This window comes from Oryctolagus cuniculus, chromosome 20 (genome assembly GCF_051225735.1).
Source record: "Oryctolagus cuniculus isolate XC-2025 breed Fujian yellow rabbit chromosome 20, ASM5122573v1, whole genome shotgun sequence".
Classification (NCBI taxonomy): domain Eukaryota; kingdom Metazoa; phylum Chordata; class Mammalia; order Lagomorpha; family Leporidae; genus Oryctolagus; species Oryctolagus cuniculus.
In genome coordinates, this window is record NC_142886.1 from 10,066,831 (window position 1) to 10,090,502 (window position 23,672).

Here is a 23,672-nt window from a genome sequence, read left to right on the forward strand (position 1 = left end):
CCTGCCTGTAGACCCATGTTTAGACCCGTTCGTCCAGGATGTCCCACCCACCCAGCAGACACCCCTCCACACACCCTTCCCCTGGAGAGAGGGGTCTCCAGGATGTCCCGCCCACCCAGCAGACCCCCCCACATGCCTTTCCACCGAGAGAGGGGTCTCCAGGACCAAGTCCTCTTACACAGGGTGCTCCTGTCTCTCTGAACTCCCAATGATGCAGGACAAGGGACAGGGACCCAGCCCGCCTTACCCTCTCCACAAAGCAGCTGGCCACGGCCACGGGGTCACTATTGCAGCTGTCCAGGTCTCTGAGGAGCTGGCTGGGGGGAGGGGGGAGGGTGGCCATCAGACCTCACGCCTCGGCAGCCTCCAGGCGCAGCCACAAGTCCCTACCCCACCTCCACACATGGACACCCCCACCCCAGCTGCTGTCATGCCAACGGCGGGACTTTGCACCCTCTGAAGGGGCTCTGCCTGCAGCGGCAGCCACAGAGAGTTCCAGGCACAGCACACAGACGCGGGCGAGGGGGACGCGTGCTTGGCAAGCGGGAGAGGGAGAGGGGACCCCAGTACCCACCTCGGGAGGGGTCACAGCTCCTCTGCGGGCAGGAGTCAAACACACAAAAGCCAAGGTTAAAGGGGGAAGAGAAGGGGGACTTGCAAAGGAGCAAGGCCTCCAGGAGGAAAGGGCGAGGGGCACAGGAAGAGACAGGGTGGGTCCTGGCACCCCTTGTCCTCAGACGGGTGCACTGCAGGAAACCCTGGAAACAGCAAACCCCACCTCCTCCATCAGCGTCCCTCTGCCTCCTCCATCTGTGTCTTCCCTGCCTCCTCCATCAGTATACCTCCTCTCTTCCCAACCCAGCCATCGGCCCGAGGCTCGCCGGCACCCTGTCCTCCCACACTTGTCCAGCTGCAGAGGTCTCTCTGCTCATCCTAGGGGGTGGTGGATGGTCCCTTCCACCCATCACTGTCCCCCTCCATCTCTGCTCTCCTAACCAGTGCTTTTTCCCTGGAGAGGCTCTGGTTCCCCAGGGGCAGACTCTGGCCCTCAAGGAGCCCCCCTCTGCTGTGAAGTAGCCCCTCAGTGGGCCTGGAACAGCCTCCCCCATTGGTCTTGCCTGGCTTATGCATCCCACACATAGTTCAGAACAGTTCCAAGGAGCCCCGACCTCTCGGGGGGTCAGTAGGAAGGAGAAGAAAACATGAGGTGAACAGTGGGGATGACGAGGAGAAGGGAGAGAGCATTGTGCCCCCAGGCGGCTGGCCCCAGCAAACACACACCCTCCCCACTGCCTCCCACCCCTGCCAATCCTAGACCCCACGTCCAGGGCTGCCTGGGGGCAGGCCTCCCCAGCAGGACATACCTGTTCAGTGCATAGATGCTTTCTATGTTCCCAAAGAGAGCGCTGACTTGCTCTGGCTTCAGCAGCCCGGGTGTGTCGATGATCTCCAAGAGGTAGTCCTGTGTGCAGCCAGGCAGTCAGAGTGCGGCTCGCCTGGCTGGTTGTGTCCTGGCCCCCCACACCCCCAGGCACAGCTCCTGTCTCTACTGCACTTTACAGCGGTCTCCACTGACAGCGCCCGCTGTGCTGGGCTGGGCGGTGTCCACCCGAAAAATGTGTGTCCACTTAAAACCACAGAAGGGGAATTTACTTGGAAATTGCACCTTTGCTGATGTCATTAGTTACAGATCTCAGGATGACATCATTTAGGGTAAAGAGTGGGCCCTGGGGCTGGCGCTGTGGCGCAGCGGGTTAAAGCCCTGGCCTGAAGAGTTGGTATCCCATATGGGCGCCAGTTCTAGTCCCAGCTGCTCCACTTCCGATCCAGCTCTCTGCTGTGGCCTGAGAAAGCAGTGAAGGATGGCCCAAGTCCTTGGGCCCCTGCACCCACATGGGAAACCCGGAGGAGGCTCCTGGCTCCTGGCTTTGGATCAGCACAGCTCTGGCTGTTGCAGCCGTCTGGGGAGTGAACCAGTGGATGGAAGGCCTCTCCCTCTGTCTCTACCTCTCTCTGTAACTCTTTCAAATAAATAAAATAAATATTAAAAAAAAAAAAAAGAGTGGGTCCTAAATCTAATGAGGGCCGCCCTCACTGAGAAACAGGGCTAGGGAAGAGGTTGCAAGGATGCCTCTACAAGCCAACGAGGCTGAGAGCAACTGCAGGAAACACCCTCCCCAGGGCAGGGAGAGGAGGAGGTTCCAGGACAAACCAGCAGGGCTAGCACTGTGATTTGGGGCTTCCGGCCTCCTGACGTAAGAAGACGTTTCTGCTGGTCTAAGCTGGCCAGCCTTGTGGAAATTTGTTGTGGGGCAGCTCTAGCAAGCTAATTCCCCTCCCTCCCCAGCAGGGACCCGCTGTGGGCCCTGCACGGGTGAGCGTTAGGCAGGGCGTCTTCATCTTGAAGAGGGGACACTGAGACTCAGAGAGGCAAGCTTGTACCTGAGACAAGCTACAGAAAGGAAACAGCAGAGCAGGCGGGCACCTGCATGCAGGTGGCTGGGTTCCGTCACCTCCCTGCCAGGGTTCGGCTTGTACCTGTGCTGGGAGGTCGGTCCTCGGTGTGGCCAAGTGGGGAGATAAAACAGCAAGCCTGACCCCCAGAATCTCTCCCAGGGGATCCCTCCTGCACCCTCTCTGACCACAAGGCCATAGGCCCAGAGTCCCTCATCAGAGGTTGCACTGTCAGCCTCCCAACCTATGAGCTAAACCAACCCCTTTGCTTTGCAAAGCACCCAGCCTCAGGCACCATGCTGCAGCAATGGGACACTGATTTCATCCCCGCGGAGCAGGGTCCGGTGTTGTCTTCCCAGCCCGGCTGGGGTCCCCTGTCATCAGTGCTTTTGCCCTGAACATCTGCAAGAAGTTCTACAAGGACCCTTAAAAAAAAAAAAAAAAAAAAGTACATGGAAAATGGAATTAAAAGAGATGGTGCCAAAAAATCCTGAAATCTGTGCACTGTTTTCTTTCTTTCTTTTTTTTTTTTTTTTTTTTTTTTTTTTTTTTTGACAGGCAGAGTAGATAGCGAGAGAGAGAGACAGAGAGAAAGGTCTTCCTTTGCCGTTGGTTCACCCTCCAATGGCCGCCACGGCCGGCGCACTGCGGCCGGCACACCGCACTGATCCGATGGCAGGAGCCAGGTGATTCTCCTGGTCTCCCATGGGGTGCAGGGTCCAAGCACTTGGGCCATCCTCCACTGCACTCCCAGGCCACAGCAGAGAGCTGGCCTGGAAGAGGGGCAACCGGGACAGAATCCGGCGCCCCGACTGGGATTAGAACCCCGTGTGCCAGCACCGCAAGGCAGAGGATTAGCCTAGCGAGCCGCGGCGCCGGCCTGTGCAGTGTTTTCCTAGCAGGCATCTTCCATGCACGTTAAGAAGAGGCCCTGGCATGCACGAATTCCAAAAGGTTTTGCCCCCAAAATCAACTTATGCTTTAAGTTCATTTTCCATGTACTTTTCGAAGGGTCTCATCCCAGCCCAAGCTGGTCCAGCAAAGCCTGGGAACCACTCCACTGGAGGCAGGGAGAACTTTCCCTCCCTCCCCGAAACACAGAAGGCGGGGCCACCACAGGCCACGCCCCCAGCCCACACTCACCTCCACGATGCTGCGCAGGTCCTGCACATACATGCGCTCGGTTTCCACAATCTCCCGCACCACGCGGCCCAGGTAGCTGAGCTTGTGGTGGGCAGGCCCTGTTGCGGCGCGGCCGCTGAACGGGGAGAGGGGCCCCTTCACGCCCAGCCAGCTGTTGGAGTTGTTGCTGTTGGGGACGTGCCGGCCGCGCGGGGAGCCCGCCCCGTTCTCAGCGGGGGTTTCGGGGGCGCTGGGCTCCTCCATGGCACCGTGGCTGTCACGGGACGAGCCCGACGAGGAGGTGGTGGAGGTCAGGCTCACCGGCCGCTCCTGGCTGCCGTGGTGGCGGAGAGAGGCAGAGACGGGCATCCTGGCATCGCTGCCTGGCGGGGGCGCCCCGGGGAGGTTCTGGAGCAAAACAGACAGAGGATCCCCATAGAAACAGCAAAGTGGCTGCCCGGAGACGGGGAAGCGATTAGGTAATGGGTTCCGAGTTCAGCTTTACAAGCTGCACAACACTGAATGCGCTAAATTATGTCACCGCACCCTGCACCTAAAAGTGAGGCGAGGCTCCGAATTTCGCTATGGTTTAAAACCAAGCACAAAACCGAATGCCAGGGATGCCCCAGTAACTGCCTGCAACAGCCTTGCACCCCTGTTGGGCTGGAGGAGAGGTCGCCCACAGCAGGGACAGTAAAGGACTTGGAAACTCAGGGTCCCAGGACACGGCCGCCCCCGCCCTCCACAGTGCAGGCAGTGGCGCAGGACGCCTCCAGAGAACTCACGGCTCAGCCCTGCCGTCTGGGTTCTCAGGAGATGGATCCGGCCTGCCCAGCACTGGGGCTCCAAAGAGGAAGCACCCTGCTGCCCACATGGCTCTGTGCACAGTGTCTGGCACAGGGCAAACGCCCACAATGGAAGCTGGGAAGAAAAAGTCCTGTGCAGGGGCCCAGCTGTCGGGGCCTTGCTGGGGATACCTACAGGGACAGGCAGAGACCTGGCCCTTCCAGCAATGAGACAACACATGTACCAGTCTCCCCAAGACTGCAAAACCCCAGGGGCCCTAGCGACTTCACCGTGAACTTGAAGGCTGTGGATGCTGACCGGGAAAGGAGCATTACCTCCTGGCCCACACCTGCCACCTGGCACGGGCAGGTCCCTGACTCACACAGGGCCCAGGAAACTCCCCGGGCCCGAGGCACTGCTGAGGCTCCGCTAGCTCCCAGCTCTCTGGCAGAGCCGCATGGAAAACCGGAAGCTACGCCCAGGTAAGGCAAACACGGCCACCTCCGCCGCGGGAGGACTTTACTCCCTGAACAGCTGATGCAGCTCACAGGCAGGCCCACCCAGAGCAGGTGGGGCAGGGCCTGCATCAGGCAGTGGCCTCTGGGGAGAAATGGGCCACCCCGTGCCACCCCACAGGACCAGAGCTCACAGACATCAGGAACACACATCTGTCGCCACTTCCACAGGGCACTAAGGCGATTCTGGGGCATCCCTCTCACCACGAATGGCCCACGCCTTCCACCCCTAGCTCAGAAACTACTAGACCACAGAGACAGCCCAAGGGAGAGTGCTCGTGCTCCGAGGAGAACCTTCTGGAAGGTGGCATCCCTCTGGCACCCTTGACAGGCAGCCCCTGGTTTTGGTGCCTCTGCCCAACCTGAAAGTCAGCGGCCGTGAGCTCCAGTGTTGCAAAGGGTGTTTGTTCCCTCCCCCACCCCACCTCCAGCCTCTGTGACGCACGCCAACCTCTACGCCTTCTGGGAGCCTCCCCAGCTTCCCAGGCCTGCAGTCTCCTTCCACACACTCTCAGAAGTTCCCAGGGTTGCAAGGCCGGCCCCCCCAGTGTCCCAGCCAGAGGGGTCACCTCCGAGGTGCTCTGTAGCCCCCACTTGTCAAAGGGGCACACGCGACAGCACCAGAGCTGTCCCCTTCTCTGGTGTCCCCTTCCACACGCGACACGAGGGAGGAAGCTGCTACATTCTGCCCCCTCCTGCTCAGAACCCTGAGAGTTAAATCCACGAGACCCTCCCCTCACACAGAAGCACCCCCCCGCCCGTCACTCCAGCCCTAAGAAGGAGAAAGACCCAAGCTCCTGCCCAGCCCCAAGGCCCTCCCGATCTTCACAGCGCGTTGCGTGGCCAGGCACCGCCCCCAGCCCCATCCACCCATCCACCCATCCGTCCCAGCTGGAACAACAGGATCTTTCCCAGATTCACCCAGCTCCTGTGGGGAGGCTGAGCGGAAAAGGCCCAAGTCCCAGATGGAGCTCACAGGCAGGCAGGTCACAGCCTCAAGGCCAAGGATTAACCACAGCCCTGCCCCAAGACACACACACACACACAAACACACAAACATGCACACAGGATCAGGGGATCCTGATCAGCGGACGCCTTGTCACCAAAGGGGGATCCCACGGCAAACAGCCACACAAGGCAAGCCCACTTGGAGCCCAGAAAACAATGCACCTGTTCCACTCGGCACAGTCTTCCTCAGTTGAACACAGCAGCCAGCCTGCAAACCAAGCTCATGTTTTGAAAGCAGTACCCAAGCTCAAGTTCTCCTGGAGCTAAAACAAAGCCTAACAGCCGACTGCTAAGACATTCTAAGCGCTGTGCACCTGCTGGGCCACTTATCCCCTAGAACAGCTCTACACCATGAGGGCCAGGGTTGGCCACGCTGAGGCCACGAAGCAGAAACCAGAGCCTGGATTTGAACTTGGGCTCCACAGTGCACACTCTCCTGCCACTGTGTCTCTAGCGGATTTCACTCCAGCCAGGGCCACAGGCAAAGGATTAGTCACAGCCCCCAGATGCCCCGGCTGTGGGCTTTGCTTTTGTATAAGCTGTAGGGGGCACAGGGAGACTCTGCTGGAGCTTACCCGGAGATGCTCCAGAGAGCTGAGAGCTGGGAGGCTTTGGGGCTATTTGTGGACCTGCTCCGATGTGACCCCTGGCCATTCACTCTCCCCTTGGAACAAAATGATAAATCCAGATTCCAGGTCGAAGGGTCGAAGGCCATGGGAAGCAGAGAGAAGCAGGGGGAAAGCACGGGTCACCAGGATTGAACTGTAACTTTCTCAGGAAGGGCCCAGCAGGCCACATTAACAAGCCCGCTCTCTCTCTCTCTCTCTCTCTCTCGTGCTCTCGTTCTCTCTCCCCCGGACAGGAGGCCTCGCTAGAACAGAGCCCAGCGCCCAGGAAAGGGAGGGCTGAGGGACAAGGAGGCAGGGCACGCGAGAGGACCCGTGTGATGGTGACACTCACCGTGAGTGCACCTGCCCTAAGAGATGATGGAACCAGTGCTAGTGCCGAGCCCAGAATGCCCCAGCGCCCAGGGCAGGGCAACCTTTCTTTCCTGTCCAGTGAGCACCAGCCCATCCTGAAAGATTCACCCTCGAGCCAGAACGAGCACCCAGGCCTTCCCAGTGCATCCTGGGAGATACCATGTGTTGGGGAAAGAGGGGCCCAGAGAAGGAGGTGACGCAGTGGACAGCAGCCAAGCCCTCCAGCCAGGTGCCCACGCCCACTCCACCCGCCATGCCCCAGTCTCCAGGTTCCCAACACTCCCCCCAGCCCACCATGACCTCTTTCCAGGTGACTCAATGCAGCCAGTCACCAATCAATGACTCAGTATTCCAGAAACCCTGTGTCTCAGGCCCTGCACCTGCAAAGCCCTCTTTGACAAGGTCCCCAGAGACCTTTCTTTCCAGTGGGCCCGGAAGCTCCCCCAAAGCCACTGCTCCCTAGTCCATGAGCTCAGTAGGGGAAGAACTCCACAGGCACCTGCCGTAAGTGCCACCTGCACGCCCTGGCATTCTCAAAGCCTACATGGCCCAAGGCCCCCTGACTCCACCCCCGAGGATGCCAGAGAGAGCAATAGAGAAAACCCACACCTTCGCCAGACTAATAGGGTGGAAGCAACGTGAACTTCCAGAGCTCTCAGCCGAGACCCTGGAGTCTAAGCTATGCTCGCACCTGTGGCTCGGCTCCCCTCCCTGCCACACTGCTCCCTAGTCTGCACCTGCTGTCTGGGACCCCGCCCCCTTCCTCAGCAGCCTCCTCCCGCTCACCCTTCTCAGTGTCCCTGGGGACTTGGGGCCCTGAGCACCCTAAGGACACAGGAGGTGCCCCGGGGAGGGGCCCTTTGTCCCAGGTGAGCAACGTGACTGTCCCCAGACTGCCACCAGGGTTTCTAGGCCATATGAACCCAGCCCAGCCAGCTCAAATTCGTTTTCCCTGGAGAATTTGTTTCCCACCACCAAAGAGTGGCTGGGGCCCACGGCTTTTGGCTGGGTCCCCACAGCAGCTGCAGCCGCCAGGAAGGCAGAGGGCCCCCCCATCCCGAATCAGGGGACGAGGCCTGGGCCTAGAGATTGAAGCCTGGAAAATTCCACCCAGCCTAGGAAGGGAAGAGACGTGGCCCGCACCTTGCTACAGGGAGTATGTCCACGCCCCTCGGCTCCCACTCCCCAGAACCCCTGCATTTCTCCTGTGTCTGCAACATGCCCCCCGACCTCTCCCTCTACTCACTGAGCCAAGTCACCTCACCAGAAAGGCCGCCTCAACCACTTCCCATCCCTCCCAACACATATGAGGGAGCTCTCCATTCATGGAGAAGGGAATTTCAAAAATTTGGGGGGCTAGTGTTATGGTGTAGCGGGTAAAGCAGCCACCTGCAATGCTTGCATCCCATACAGGCACTGGTTCGGGTCCTGGCTGCGCCACTTCCCATCCAGCTTCCTGCTAATGTGCCTAGGAAAGCAGTGGAAGATGGCCCAAGTGCTTGGACCCCTGCACCCATGTGGGAGACCTGGAAGAAGCTTCTGGCTCCTGGCTTCGGATCGGCTCAGCTCCAGCCGTTGCGGTCATTTAGGAGTAAACCAGTAGATGGAAGACCTCTCTCTTTCTCTGGCTCTACCTCTCTGTAACCCTGTCTTTCAAATAAAGAAAACATTAATATCTTAAAAATTTTTTTTTACTTATTTGAAAGGCAGAGTGACAAAGAGGCAGAAACAGAGATAGAGAGATTTTCCATCCAATGGTTCATTCCCTAAATGGCTGCAGCTAGGCTGATTCCAGGAGCCAAAAACTCCATCTGGGTCTCTTTGGTGGGTGGCAAGAACCCAAGAACTTGGGCCATCATCTGCTGCTTCCCAGGCACATCAGCAGGGACCTGGGTCAGAAGCACAAAGCAGGCAGGTCTCTGATATGGGATGCAGGTGTCCAACCCTCACCCTACCCATGCCCTTGTGAAAGGTCCTGTGCCACAGGCTGAATAATGCCCCTAGCAAGGACATGCTCACGCTAACCCTCAGAACCTAGGCACACGACTGTCCATGGCAAAAGGAACTCTGCAGGTGTGATCAAGTGAAGGATCTTGAGAAGGGGACACGGCTGGTCCTGGGGCAGCTGGGTGGGCCCAAGGTCATCGCAAGGGTCAGGGTCCGAGACTTGTCTCTGTGATGGACGGAGGAGACTGGAGGAAGCTACGCTGCTGGCGAAAGATGAAAAGGAAGGGGCCTAAGTCGCCTCGGGAGGCTGGAAGGGGAGGGGAGAACTCCTGCTCAGGAGCCTCTGCAAGGACCATGGCTCCGAGAACACAGCCTGGCTCACACCTCTTCACATATTTTTATTTTATTTTTATTTTATTTTATTAAGCCTACAAGCCCCCCCCCTTTTTTTTTTTTTTTTTTTTGCAGAGGTGGAGGTATTTATTAGCAACAGGGAGAGAGGCAGGCAAGCAGAGATCTCCCATCCAATTGTTCCCTCCCCAAATGTCCACACTAGCTGGGGCCGGGCCGGGCCAAAGCCAGGAACTCAATCCAGGTCTCCCACGTGGCCAGCAAGAACCCTAGGACTTGAGCCATCATCTGCTGCCTCCCAGCGTGCACATGAGCAGAGGAATCAGCAGCAGAACCAGAACTCAAATCCTTGCATCCCACTGTCGGATGCTGGTGGCCCAAGCGGCTTCTTAACCACCGCACCAAATGCCCGTCTCCCCGGCCTAACTTCTGACACCTACACCTTGCAGATGGTACACCCACCCGTGTGTTGTTTTAAGCCACTAACATTGGTGAGACTGACTGTCACAGCAGCAGTGAGGAACAGGCACACACGTGGCTCTGAATTCTAATGACCCGAGTGTCATTAGAAGAAATGTTCCCAGGTGCATTTCTTCTCAATGCGACAGAGGCCAAGGCACCACTCGGCGCTCGACAAAGGCCGGCAGGACTGGGGATCGTGTCTGGAGCACCTCGCACCACGCCCACAGCAGGAGAAAGGTAAGCAGTGGTCCAGGCCAGGCCCGGAGCCAGTTCCTCCTCCTTAATCAGTTTCCACATGAGTCACTGCCAGCAAGTTTCCAATGAGCCAGGAAACGGGGGGATGGGTGACTGCTCATCCACCCCATCAGCCTGTGCCACCTGGCCCCAGATGAGGGCCAGAGCAGGGGCTCAGCCGCCCTGCCACGCCACAGGGAGGAAGCGGGGAGGGACCAATCTGAGAAAACGGACTGCAGTGGAGCCTCCCCCACCCCATCTCCCAGGAAAAGCAGTCCACCAGGAAGCTTCATGGAAACACGAAGGAGCCGGCGCTGTGGTCTAGTAGGTAAAGCCGCCGCCTGCAGTGCTGGCATCCCATGTGGGTGCTGGTTTGAGTCCCAGCTAGCTGCTCCACTTCTGATCCAGCTCTCTGCTATGGCCTGGGAAAGCAGAAGATGGCCCAAGTCCTTGGGCCCCTGCACCCACTGTGGGAGACCTGGAAGAAGCTCCTGGCTTCAGATTGGTGCAGCTCTGGCCATTGTGGCCATTTAGGGAGTGAACCAGCGGATGGAAGAACTTTCTCTCTGTCTCTCCTCTCTCTGTGTAACGCTTTCAAATAAGTAAATCTTAAAAAAGAAAGAAAGAAAAAAGAAAAAGAAAGAAAGAAACATACACAAAGGTACTTCCAAAAGCTTGCAGAAAAGTGGAATTAAAAGGTAAAGTTTACTTTGGTGCAAAGAAATTTTGAAACCCGTGAATAGTTTTTTCTTAACACACATTTTTCATGAACTCTTTGCACCAAAAAAGTCCTGTTTCTATAGCCCCTGGACTAAAGCCAGCTGGGGACAATTACCAATGATCCTAAATTGCTGTTGCTCACAGCCAAGTGGCTTCCAGAACAACTTGTCACCAAGATGGTGCCTGTCGCTCCCCCTCTTCGTGGAGGAGCAACACAGGACCCTGCGCTGTTCTTTCGTCTGCTCGGCCCTCCCCGGGTTTGCTGCTGGTTCTTCCCGGGTTGGCTACTATCCCTTCCACCTCCGTGGAAGGGCAGTTCCCCCTGGCCACATTCCCCACTTCCGCAGGGGAGTGGCACACCGCCGGCCGGTTCTCTCGGGGGCTGCACGGGTTCCCTCAGATGTTCCCCATAGATGTTCCCTGGTGCATGCCGTCTCTCTCCTCCTTTATAGTCCTCCTCTGCCAATCCCAACTCGGCTGAGTACGCTGCTCTCCAATCAGGAGCAAGTCCTACAGTTAATTGGTTGAACTGGAGGCAGCTGTGCGGAAGCTGTTTACTTCTCTCCCAGCGCCATATTGTGGGAGAGCAGATGCATAGAATAAGTCCTAATTCGAGTAACTTAGTCTAGTCCGGATTGCTCCCCACAGATCCCCCTTTCTTTTTATTTTTTAGCGTTGATACGCGCCTGTCTTCGGTGTCCCGCGGCACACACTCTGCTGTACTTGCTAGAGTTGCCACAGGCTCTTACAAGTCCTATCAATCAGGAAAACCGAATCCAGGTCCTCTCTTCGCCATTGTGAGGAGGTTTTTAGGCGCTGATGCATGCCTGTGTTCGGTGCCCTGCAGCGCATGCTCTGCTCTGCCTGCAGGGGACTTACAAGACCTATCAGGCAAACCGAATCCAAGCCTTCTCATTGCCTTATTGTGGGGGAGACTTATTAGTGTTGGTTCGTGCCTATCTTCGGTGACCTGCAGCTCATACTCTGGTCGAGCTTTGCTGGCGCTTACCGCCTTAAATCAGGCAGACCGAATCCAAGCCTCCTAATTGGCATGTTGAGGGGAGGCCTTATTTTTCTCTATTTCTCTATCTCCGGGCATTCCTACCTCTCCCATTTCACTTCTATCTTCCAGCATTCCCATTTCTCTTTTACTTCACTTCCAAACTTCTGTTTCTCTTATCCCTGCGGCTTTCCGGCACCTCGCCCCGCCGGCGGGTTCCCGGCTCTGCGCCGCTTCAGCCTGCGCGCCTCTCTGCGCGGCTTCCCGGCTTTGCGCGGTCCGCGGTCTCCACGCTTAACCCTTTCGCGTCTGAACCACGGCCTACGCCAGCGTTCCCTATCTATTCACGCCCCGTGCTCTCTCTGCACGCGGCGGCTTCCGCGAGTAACACAGCGTAGCTTGCGTCTCCGCCACTAGGATTCAATCTAAGTTCCCCGGGCTAGCCTGGCGAATTCAACCCAGCGTACGTCTCCGCCCCACGATCTGGCTTCCCGTCCTTTGCTCCCCGGGCTAATCAGACGGATCCCAATCTGGCTTACGTCTCAGCTTCTGGTTTTAACTTTTCGCCCCCTATTCCCGGGCTAACTTGAGAATCCCAAAGTGGCTTTCGTTTCCGCCTTGGCCTGCCCCCCGCGGCTTCAATTTCCCTAACATTTTTCTCTACCCGGTATGTTTCCCCAAGCTTTCCTCCAACGATATTCCTCCCTCATTTCTCCTGGCCTCTCCCCACAGTCCGCGTCCGAATCTGTTTGTTCTAGCTTTCACTTTCGCTTTCGACCTTAGAGATTTCTCCCAGCTTCCCCCCGTAGTCCGTATCCGAGTCTATGCCTAGGCTTTCAATAGCTTCTTCCGGCACCCTTTTCGGCCGGCTTTTCCCTAGGCTGTTTGCTAGTCTCTCTCTTCGATATTTTCCCAATTCTTCCCGTTTCTTCCCTCCTAAGTTTCATATCCGTCCTAAGTTTCCTATCCGAGTCATTTCTTCCCTCCTAGGTTTCCTATCCAAGCTAGGTTTCCTATCCGAGTCACGGCACCATTATGTCGCTCCCCCTCTTCGTGGAGGAGCAACACAGGACCCTGCGCTGTTCTTTCGTCTGCTCGGCCCTCCCCGGGTTTGCTGCTGGTTCTTCCCGGGTTGGCTACTATCCCTTCCACCTCCGTGGAAGGGCAGTTCCCCCTGGCCACATTCCCCACTTCCGCAGGGGAGCGGCACACCGCCGGCCGGTTCTCTCGGGGGCTGCACGGGTTCCCTCAGATGTTCCCCATAGATGTTCCCTGGTGCATGCCGTCTCTCTCCTCCTTTATAGTCCTCCTCTGCCAATCCCAACTCGGCTGAGTACGCTGCTCTCCAATCAGGAGCAAGTCCTACAGTTAATTGGTTGAACTGGAGGCAGCTGTGCGGAAGCTGTTTACTTCTCTCCCAGCGCCATATTGTGGGAGAGCAGATGCATAGAATAAGTCCTAATTCGAGTAACTTAGTCTAGTCCGGATTGCTCCCCACAGGTGCCGTGTTCCCGGAAGACGGTACAGCCAAGGAAACCACTAACAGAGGTGCTGGAAATGATCCCTGCTCATCACAGACAGAACCCAAGTTCCCAGAGGCCCTCTCTCTTTCAGCTCTGGTCCAAAAGGTTCACAGGACCACTGCTAAGTCGCAAATTCGGGGACCCAGCCTTTCAAATGAGCCCCACCAGCTGCCCTGCAGGGCTGCTTGCTTTGAGGCGTCTAGGCTGCCGGGAAAAGGGAGCCACACTCCAAACCATCAGCACTTATCCTGCCTCTGGCTCCCAGGCACTGGAGCAGCTCAGCAAGAATGGCCAGGCATGGGGGACCCCATGGGACCCGCTGAGTTCCCCACAGAGAAGAGAAAACCCCAAGGGTGTGCAGGATCCCACAGAGGCCACCCGCCTTGCAGCCCAGTCAGGCAGGCTGGCTTCCGCTCCTGCTCCTCCAACTTTCCTGGCTCTCTGTGGCCTTGGGCAAGTCCCTGGACCTCACCGAAGTTCAAGGTCTTCATCAGCAAAACGGGCATAGTAGGTGGTGCCTACCTCAACAGGTGTCTCCAGTACTAAGACGATACAAGGAAGGAACCTGTACATCTAGCACCCAGCGCGCCCACCGAGAACGGGGTGGGGGTGGGGGTGATGACGCATCAATCCTACTTGTCCCACGAGCACCAAGGCAAGAGATTGTTCAGACTTGCACCTGAAAATTTTGATCCACATCTCAAACTAACAAGGAAAGTACGGGGCCAGCAGGTGGTGCAGCAGGTAGAACTGCCACTCACAACTCCAGAATCCCGCATCAGAGTACCAGTTCAAGTCCACTTCCAACCCAGCTCCCTGCTAATGCACTTGGGAAGGCAGTGCATGAGGGCCCAAGTACCTAGGTCCTTGCTACCTATGCAGGAGACCAGGATGAAGTGCCAGGCTCCTAGCTTTGGCCTGCCCCAGCCCTGGCTGTTGAGGGCATTTGGGGAATGAATCAACAGCTGGAAGATATCTCTCTCTCTCTCTCTCTCTCTCTGCTTTTCAAATAAATAAAATCTTAAATAATAATATAGGCACAAGTTAAACTTGGTGAACCAGCATGACTCAACCCTCCCCCACCAGCCTGGTGTTTACCCATCCCCTATGATGCCAGCACCAATCTGGACCATGACCTTATAAGGGAAAATAGAGCGACTCAGGTGGACAGGAAAAGCATCTGACAGGCCAGCCCGACAGAAGGTCGACCAGATGATGAAGGGTGAGTGAGTCAGAGCTGGAGAGGAGTAGAGCCAAGGCAGACTGTGGGCCTGCACAGGCCCAGGAGGAGAGGCAAGCGGAGAGAGCCACAGCACAAGGAAGGGACCAGCAAGTACCATGGAGACACGGGCCTGGGGCTTCCCACCCAGCTCTAGGAGGCATGCCAGGGAGAGAGGTGCTGGCAAGGGCCCCGGCGCCCACAGGGACTATCACACGGGGGAAGCTGCAGGACAGGGCTCAGGACTACAGTCAGCACTCGCCAAAGCAGACCAGCTCTGGGCGGGATGATCCCACGGGAGCAAGTGGGCAGGCCCCACTGCCTTGGCTGCAGTTAAAACACACCAGTGCCCTTCATCCCGGAGCCGTGAGCTTCAGGCTTCATTCATTGACAAGTATCTCTCTAGCACCTCCTTGGCCCAGAAACATCACAGCGGCCTTGTGGGAGGCACAACGGTGATTGACTCTCAGGCCCCGCTCCCAAGAGCTTATACTGCCGTGAGAGAAACAGGTGCATCGGCAACAGCAGCCAGCTAGAGAGTGGTGTCGCGAGTGGCACGGGAGTTCGAGATGGCCTTGCCTCTATGTGCTCAACACTTCTGAGCACGATGCTAAGCCCTGGGGACAAAGAAATGAGTAAGCTGTCCTGTCTTTTGAGGAACTTGAACTCTACAAGGAAAAGCAGCTACAGAAACATTATTCACAAAACAATGCCGCCAGTGCTGGTGCAGGAGCAAGAATAAACAAACTGTGCTGAGACAGGGAGTAGCCAGAGAAACTGGGAGGCCAGGGAGCTTGTGCAGGTGGAGGTGACATTCTAGCTGAGTCATGAATGGTGAGTAAGCTTTCACTGTGGAGGGCAGTAGCAGATGCCACGGAGGGAGAGTTCAGGCCCAAGCACCTGGGCATCTGGCAGCAAGAGGCCAGGCCGGAAGGCAGGTCAGGACAGACAGAAGGAATGTGTGCGGCCTTGTGAGAAGGGACACACCCAAACCAGGTCAGGCAGAGCAATTACCAAGACAGGCAGGAGCGGAGCGGGAGAGTATGCCCTAAAAAGGCACTAACTGCAGTGACGTGGGACCATAGCGGGCGGCGTGCACAGGGCTGAGGACTGTTCCAGAAGAATGCAGGGTTCCCCGAGAAGGTGCTGACTGTTCAGAGAGAGCTCCCAGGAGGAGAGCGAGCCGGGGATGGGGCTGCAAAGAGGAATGAGACCCACTCCAAGGTGTGTGCCGGGGAAGAAATGAGGCCCAAGATAAATGTGTGGCCGTGAACATTACCTGTTCTAGAAAAAGAAGCAAGGCTGGAGGTCTCCAACACGGGGGGGGGGGGGGGGGATCCCCATCGGGATTCTGGGTGGGGAAGGGGCTGCTGTGCCTCCCACCACTAGAGTGAGGACTGTCAATTTCCCCAGATTCCCAACTTTCCCTTTCCAAAGCATGACAGAGTTGGGGGAGGGGGCAGGGCGGAAGGCAGCTCCCCAAACACAACCCTCCCTCAGTCCGAAGCCTCCAGATCCAGAACCTCTGGCAGCTGGGAACCCCACCCCAGCCCTCCCATGCCTCCGGCAGGCTCCAAGGAGCCCCCACGCCCCTCTCCGCCCAGGGCGGCCCTAAGTCAGGAAAGAGGATTCTCCAGGGCTCCTGCACAGGTTAGGGACTCTCCGAGGCAGCCGGCCTCAAGGGGGCAGGGGTCACACACGTCCCCTGGAGGATCTGAGTCCTGCAGGGCCCGTTAGGCCCCTCCCACCCCACAGTGCCTGCCCATCCCCCACGTCCCCGCCTCCCAGGCCAAGAGGCCTCCAGCAGAGTGGCCTGGGAAACTCATCCAACCAGTTCCTGGGTGGAGGAGAGGAGCTTTCTCCCTGGCCCAAAGCATACTCAGACCAGGATTCGGGCTGGCCCACGGGGCAGCGGCAGTCACTTAAAGCCCAGATTCTGGACACAGGCCGTAGGGCCACAGAGGTCACTCCAGGAAAAGGGAGAATTTGAATCAGGGTGTGAGAGACAAGGCCAGGGCAGACACGAGCTGCCCCAGCCCTCTAGCTCCTGCTGCCCACAGCTGCAGAAATGGGGGGCACAGGGCCCCGCCTGACCCGGCGTCCATCTGGCATGGGAGAGAACCCCTTTCACCTGCCCCACCAGCCACCACTTGTTTGATCCAAAACAACCACCCCCTGTGGATTCTGGGAAAAGGAAATTTCAGGAAGAAGTGGGATTAACTCTGCTTTCCCCGGTGCCTGCTGCCAGGGCCTCCTACAACCACCCCAACTCTAAAGGTTCAGGCCGAGAAGACCCTCGGAAGAAGACCCTCCTCAACGCCACTTGCTGTCACCTCCCAAGGGATCATGGGAATCGTCTCGCCCAGGAACGCGGACAGGTCTACCCCAAGCAGCCAGGGCACCTGTCCCCAGTTCCTGAGCTCCCAAGGGAGGAAGCTGCCCTCTGGCCCCCACGCCTGCGGCTGGCCAGGCTCCCTGGCAGGTGGCTGCCAAGGCTCACCCTCCCCTAGCGGCCCAGCCGGTACCTACCGCCTTCCTCAACAGGGCTCCCATGGGCACACGCAGAGGGCGGCATCCTCCCGAGCCGGCAGCCCAGCAGTTAACACGCTCGAGGCCAGCAGCAGTGAGCTGCCACCACCAGCCCCGGGAATTAAAGCGCCCGCACGCCTCCTGCCCTCAATAAACGTCCTATTCAGACGCGTTCTGCGTGTGGGTCACACTTTCTGCATTTCTCTCATTCCTCGCTGCCGTGATGGGGGTGGGGGCAGCTTCCCGCGGGGTGCACAGGCCCAGGGCTGCCGATCTCTCCAGCAATGAAGCACACGGGACACGAAGTGCAGGAAGTCAGACTGAGGGCTCATTCACTGCACAACAACGCTCTGTTCTCGTCGCGCCTCCCCCCACCATCACGGGCCCTCCAAGCTGGAGGACGTTAACCCTTGCACTCTCCACAGAAGCAGGGGCGGAGCAGGGATGGGGGACATCTGGCTTTATTAGCCCAGTGTGACAGATCAGGAGGGCGGAGCTGAATTGACCAGAGGTCCCCTTAACACCTGCTTCCATGCAACTCCTGACCCACACTCACCCAGGGCCGGGCAAGCCAGAGAGTCAGGGCTTCTTCACCACCCACACCGCCTCCCAAGGGGCCAGAGGCACGGTACAGGAAAGCACAGTCCCTGGGCCCCCATCACCGGCATGCCCCTGCCGCCGCCTGCCCTTCGACAAGCCACTCAGACCCAGCTCCTACACCAAGGGGCACGCTCAGAATGAAGCCATAAGGAGGTTCAGAACCTCCAGAGGCCATTTATGGACCAGCAGAATACAGCTGGGCAGAGCACCCAGCCTGGTCCTCCACGCCCTCACCTGCCCGGCCCCTAACTCCATGGCAACCTCCTAAGGAAAGGACCACAGCGGCTGTGCCCTCTGCCCCAGACGTCGGAGCACTCACATCCCCACGACGGATTTCAGCAGCTGCGTGGACACGGGCAGGGGTGGCAGGCAGTGTGTGGGCACAGGTGGAGGAGAGGCGTGGAGGGCCACACTGCTCACCCCCTGCTCCAGGTGTGATCCCAGCGCGGGCGAAAGCTGCAGAACAGGCTGAGAGGATTCCGTGAAAAGAGGACGCCTCGGGCTCACTCACGGGCAAACCACCCGCCAGGTGCTGGGGCCGGAGCAGGGACGAAGACTCATTCTCACAGAGCCCACGTCCCAGCGGGGGGAGAGGGCCGCCAAGATGAGTGCTGGTGGGAGAAGTGCTCCGGAGCAGGTGCAGCAGGGAGAAGGGCGTGTGACGGGGGTCAGAGGGATTTCGATAGGCAGGCCTGGGGGAAGGCGGTGAGGGGGTGACAGCTATCGGGCGAGCCGCAGCTGGACAAGCCAAGCTCCAGGGACAAGGGCCTCTCGATAGCTTTGCTCTGCAGCCCACCTGGACAGGCTCATGACGAGCGGGCACTTCATCATCAGACTTCCAGAATGTCTTGTTGGTAAGCAGCCCACCCTCTGCAACTCAAGATGAAATGGACAAACCAAGGGGCGGGCATTGTCAGCACAGAGGGTTAGGCCACCAGCTGGGACACACACACACCCCCTGGCTGAGCAGTTGCTGGTCCAGTCTCCTGATGATGCATCCTGAAGGTAGACAATGATGGCCTAGTAGTCGGGTTCCTGCCACGCATGCAGGATGCCCAGAAGGAATTCTGGGCTCCTGGTTTCAGCGGTGCCCAGCCTTGGCTGTTTGCAGTATAGGCATGTAGGAAGTTGACCAACGTACGAAGATGTGTGTGTGTGTGTGTGTGTGTGTGCAGGCACGCATGCATGTGTGAAAGAGAGAGAGACAGAGACACTCTGCCTTTGAAGTAGGTGAAAATAAACATTTTTACAAACTACGAACCCCATGAGGAAGCAAACCCTCAGGAACACTAAGAAGTAACTAGGAAAACATAAAACATCTGACAGACTCGAAAACAAATGCCTGTATAAAGTGACTGAACAGACAAAAACCGTAATGGGAGGTCAGACAGCGCGGGGGGACCAGGCAGCTAGGAAAGGTGCCAAATGGGCACCCGGCCTGGCGGTTCAGATGCTGCTCCGGAAGCCCACACCTGGGACTGCAGGCCAGGGTTCGAGTCCCAGCTCCGCTCCCACCCCAGGCTCCTGGCAGGCAGCAGGTGATGGATCAGGTAGTTTGGGCACCTGCCACCCACGTGGGAGACATGGATTCAGTTTCAGGCTCTCAGCTTCAGACATTCGGGGGCTGCACCAGCAGATGGGAGAGCTCCGTCTGTCTGTCTCTCTCTCAGTAAACATTTTTTAAGAAAAACTACTAAGCAGGAATAGAAGACAATGATGTTGAAGTTAAGAACCCAACAGGTTCCATAAAAAATGAAATGCAACTACAGAGAGAATTGGTAAAATAAAAAGTAAACTGAGGCGGCCAGCGCTGTGGCACACAGGGTTAAAGCCCCAGCCTGCATCGCCGGAATCCCACATGGATGCCGGTTCAAGTCCCCGCTGCTCCACTTCTGATCCAGCTCTTTGCTGTGGCCTGGGAAAGCAAAGGAAGATGGCCCAAGTCCTTGGGCCCCTGCACCCACGTGGAAGACCCAGAAAGAGCTCCTGACTCCTGACTTCAGATCAGCTCAGCTCCAGCTGTTGCGGCCATTTGAGGAATGAACCAGCGAGCAGATAGAAGACTCTCTTTCTGGCTCTACCTCTCTCTGTAACTCATTCAAATAAATAAAATAAATCCTTAAAAAAAAAAAAAAGTAAACTGAGGAAATGATCCTAAATTCAATTCTAAGAGATGAGATGGAAAATATGAACATAAACAGACTTAGAGACCCATGAAGTTCCGTAAAAACAAAAAGGAAAAAATGGGGGAGGGGAGCAAATTCCAAAGAAATCATGTCTGAATTTTCCAGATAAGTGGACAGGCAGAAGTCTTCAGATTAGGCCGGCGCCGCGGCTCACTAGGCTAATCCTCCGCCTTGCGGCGCCGGCACACCAGGTTCTAGTCCCGGTGGGGGTGCCGGATTCTGTCCCGGTTGCCCCTCTTCCAGGCCAGCCCTCTGCTGTGGCCTGGGAGTGCAGTGGAGGATGGCCCAAGTGCTTGGGCCCTGCACCCCATGGGAAACCAGGAGAAGCACCTGGCTCCTGCCATCAGATCAGCGCAGTATGCCGGCCGCAGCGCGCCGGCCATGCTGGCCATTGGAGGGTGAACCAACGGCAAAAGGAAGACCTTTCTCTCTGTCTCTCTCTCTCACTGTCCACTCTGCCTGTCAAAAAATAAATGAATAAATAAAAAATGATAAAAATAAAAAAACAAGTCTTCAGATTAAAGGTACACAACAAGTTAAATGTAAAAGAAATTCACATTTGCACACAAGGTAGTATAAGTGCATAACACTAAAGATAAGGAAAGACCATAAACAACGAATAAACCAATGAATTCAATAACTTCGATGACACACACAGATTCCTAGAATGACACAAACCACTGCCCGGCTCATGAGAAAACAGGAAATCTGAGGCAAGTAAAGAGACTGAGTTAGTCATTTGAAAATTGCAAATAAAGGGGCTGGCACCATGGCGCAGTAGGTTAATCCTCCGCCTATGGTAGAGAGAGGAGAGAGGGGAAAGGTGAGAGGGCAGAGGGCAGAGGGTGCCGGTCCTAGTCCTGGCTGCTCTACTCTAATCCAGATCTCTACTGTGGCCTGGGAAAGCAGCGGAAGATGGCCCAAGTGCTTGGGCCCCTGCACCCACGTGGGAGACCTGGAAGAAGCTCCCGGTTCAGATCATTGCAGCTCCAGCCGTTGTGGCTATTTGGGGGGAATGAACCAACAGAAAGAAGACCTCTCTCTCTGTCTCTCTCTCTCTCTGTCTGTAACTCTACCTCTCAAATAAATAAATAAAATCTTTAAAAAAAATTGCCAATAAAGAAAAACCCAGAACTACATGGCTTTACTAGAAAATTCTATGAAACCTTTAAAGAATTAGTTTGAAAAGACAGAAGAGGAAAGAACACTTTCCAACTCAACCTAAGGTGAGAATCAACCTGATGTTAAGACATCTCAAAGGGGCCAGTGCTGTGGCACACTGGATGAAGCCACATCCCACATAGGTACCGGTTCAAGTCCTGGCTGCTCCACTTCTGATACAGCTCCCTGCTCATGTGCCTGGGAAAGCAGCAGAAGATGGCCCAAGTGTTTGAACCCCTGCACCCTCGTGAGAGACCTGGAGGAAGCTCCTGGCTCCTGGCTTCTGGCTCCTCGCCCAGCTGTAGCCACTGAGGCCATTTGAGGAGTGAGCCAGCAGATGGAAGATATTTCTCTCTGTATCTCTGCCTTTCAAATAAATTAATAAATCTTTTTAAAAAAATTGATCTATGGGGCCAGCGCTGTGGTGCAGTGGGTCAAAACACCGGTCTGTAGCACGGGCATCCCATATGGGCACCAGTTTAAGTCCCGGCTGCTCTACTTCCGATTCAGCTCTCTGCTGTGGCCTGGGATATATCAGTAGAAGATGGCCCACATCCTTCGGCCCCTGCACCCAGCTGGGACACCTGGAAGAAGCTCCTGGCTCCTGGCTTCAGATTGCAACCCATCTGGGGAGTGAACCAGTGGATAGAACACCTCTCTCTCTCCTTCTCTCGCTATATAACTCTGACTTTCAAGTAAATAAATAAATCTTAAAAAAAAATTGATCTGTGTATTCAACACAATCAATATCAAAATCTCGGCTGACTTTTCACAGAAATTTACAAGCTGACTTAAATTCATGTGAAAAGCAAAGGACATCGAATATCCATAACATAAAAAAACAAGGTGAGAGAATTCATTTTCAATTTCAAAACTTACTACAAACTACAGATAAACACTGTGCTACACTGGCCTCAGGCAGACACAGGGACTAATAGAAAAGATTAAAGGCACAAGAAAAACCTCACAGATACACTCAACAGCTTTTCAGCAAGGGTCCTTTCAACAACTAGGACAACTGGGTATTCAAATGCAAAAGAATGACTCCACTTTGCACAAACCCCAAAACCACAGACCTAAATACAAGAACTAAAATTATCTCACAAGAAAAGAGAAATCTTGGGGCTGACACTGTGGGGCTGTGGGGCACAGTGGGTTAACACCCTGGCCTGAAGCGCTGGCCTCCCATATGGGTGCCAGTTCGAGACCCAGCTGCTCCACTTCCGATCCAGCTCTCTGCTATGGCCTGGGAAAGCAGTAGAAGATGGTCCAAGTCCTTGGGTTCCTGCACCCACGTGGGAGACCCCAAGGAAGCTCCTGACTCCTGGCTTTGGATCAGTGCAGCTTCAGCCATTGCAGCCAACTAGGGAGTGACCAGCGGATGGAAGACCTCTCTCACTCTCTCCCTGCCTCTCCTCTCTCTGTGTAACTCTGACTTTCAAATAAATAAATAAATCTTTTAAAAAAAAGGAGAGAGAAATCTTTGTGAGCTTGGATGAGCAATGTTCCTTCAATACAACATAGAACCATAAGGGGAAAAAATACAATCAAAACAACAACAACAAAAACCCAGGTAAACTGGACATCATCAAAATTAAAAACTTTCGTGTTTCAAAGAGCACTGTCAAGAAAGTTAATGATAAACCACAGAACGAGAGTTCTAGAACAAGAACTGTAAATCATGCAACAGGACTCAAAAAGGCATGGAAAATGAAATTAAGTTTATTTTGGTGCAAAAATTTTGAAAACCAAGCAACTTTTTGCATAATATGCATTTTCCAAAGCATTTTTGAAGGCCCCATGTATGTGTGGATTTCAAAAATTTTTTGGGTCACACAGCAAGTTATCTTTTTTTTTTTTTTTGAAAGTCAAAGTTACACAGAGAGAAGGATATAGAGAGAGAGAAAGAGGTCTTCCATCCGCTGGTTCACTCCCCAACTGGCCACAATGGCCAGAGCTGTGCTGATCCAAAGCCAGGAGCCAGGAGCGTCTTCTGGGTCTCCAACCCGGGTGCAGGGGCCCAAGGATTTGGGCCACCGCCCCCCACCCCCGCAAGATAAATAGCCCAATTTTACAACTGAAAAAGCATTTAAATAGATATTCCTCCAACAGCCAATAAGCACATGAAAAGATAGCATCATTAGAAAATGCAGATCAAAGCCACAGTTAATACTACTCCATACTCACTAGTATGGCTAAAATCAGAATGATGGAGATTAACAAAAAGAGTTGGTGAACATCTGGCAAAATCGGAACCTTGCACTTGTCTGGCAGGAGTGCAAAACAGGGCAGTTTTTACTGGAACAACCTAGTCGCTTCTCAAAAACTTACATGTAGGGTTACTACAGGGCCCTGCAATTCTGATCCCCAGATAACTGAAACCTAAAGTCCACACAAAAACCTGTGCCAGAAGGTTCGCATCACTCCCAGCAACCAGCAAGAGAAGCAAACCAAATATCCATCAGGCCACAGATAAGCAGATTCCACCCCTACAGTGCAACAGCATTCCTCAGTAAGAAAGAATGAGGCACTGATAAATGCTACAACGAGGAGGAACCTGGAAAACACATTAGGCCAAGCAGAGGAAGCCAGTCCACAAAAGGCCACATGTGACACCGTTCCTTTCGAATGGCACGCATTCAGAACCGGTAAACCCAGGGAGTGGCCGGTTGCCTTCGGCTGGGAGACAAGGGCTAACAGGTGCAGGGCTGGTTCTGCAGGTGCAAAAAGGTTTTCCAATGGGACAGCAGGGCTGACCGCACAACTCTGGATACACTGAAACCGATGACGCCTACACTTCACAGGCGTGAACTTTACCATATGTGAAATGTATCTCACTGAGGCAGCAGCGAGGGCAGCGGGGACACTGTGGACT

General features: G+C 55.6%; 1 protein-coding gene and 1 long non-coding RNA gene across 7 annotated transcripts in view; one reads left to right on the forward strand and one right to left on the reverse strand.

Annotated features, from left to right (window-relative positions):
• The window catches only part of PLEKHG3 (pleckstrin homology and RhoGEF domain containing G3), a 51,589-nt gene that overhangs the window by 12,847 nt on the left and 15,070 nt on the right, over positions 1 to 23,672 (reverse strand). For 2 of the 6 annotated variants that reach the window (XM_051838751.3, XM_051838744.3), the window contains exons 1-4: positions 16,851 to 17,009; positions 3,598 to 3,984; positions 1,365 to 1,462; positions 248 to 317 (exon numbers count right to left, since the gene is read on the reverse strand). In XM_051838751.3, coding sequence (XP_051694711.3) covers positions 248 to 317; positions 1,365 to 1,462; positions 3,598 to 3,984; positions 16,851 to 16,874 — 579 coding nt within the window. In that variant the 5' untranslated portion in view covers positions 16,875 to 17,009. Of the gene's footprint in view, positions 1 to 247; positions 318 to 1,364; positions 1,463 to 3,597; positions 3,985 to 16,850; positions 17,012 to 23,672 lie in introns of those variants that run through there. The other 4 variants (XM_089322033.1, XM_089322034.1, XM_070065038.2 and 1 more) reach the window with 3 other exon arrangements.
• On the forward strand, positions 15,407 to 17,021 carry LOC138847186 (uncharacterized). The gene is made up of 2 exons (XR_011384833.2): positions 15,407 to 15,545; positions 16,570 to 17,021. It is a non-coding gene; the product is annotated as an uncharacterized LOC138847186 (long non-coding RNA).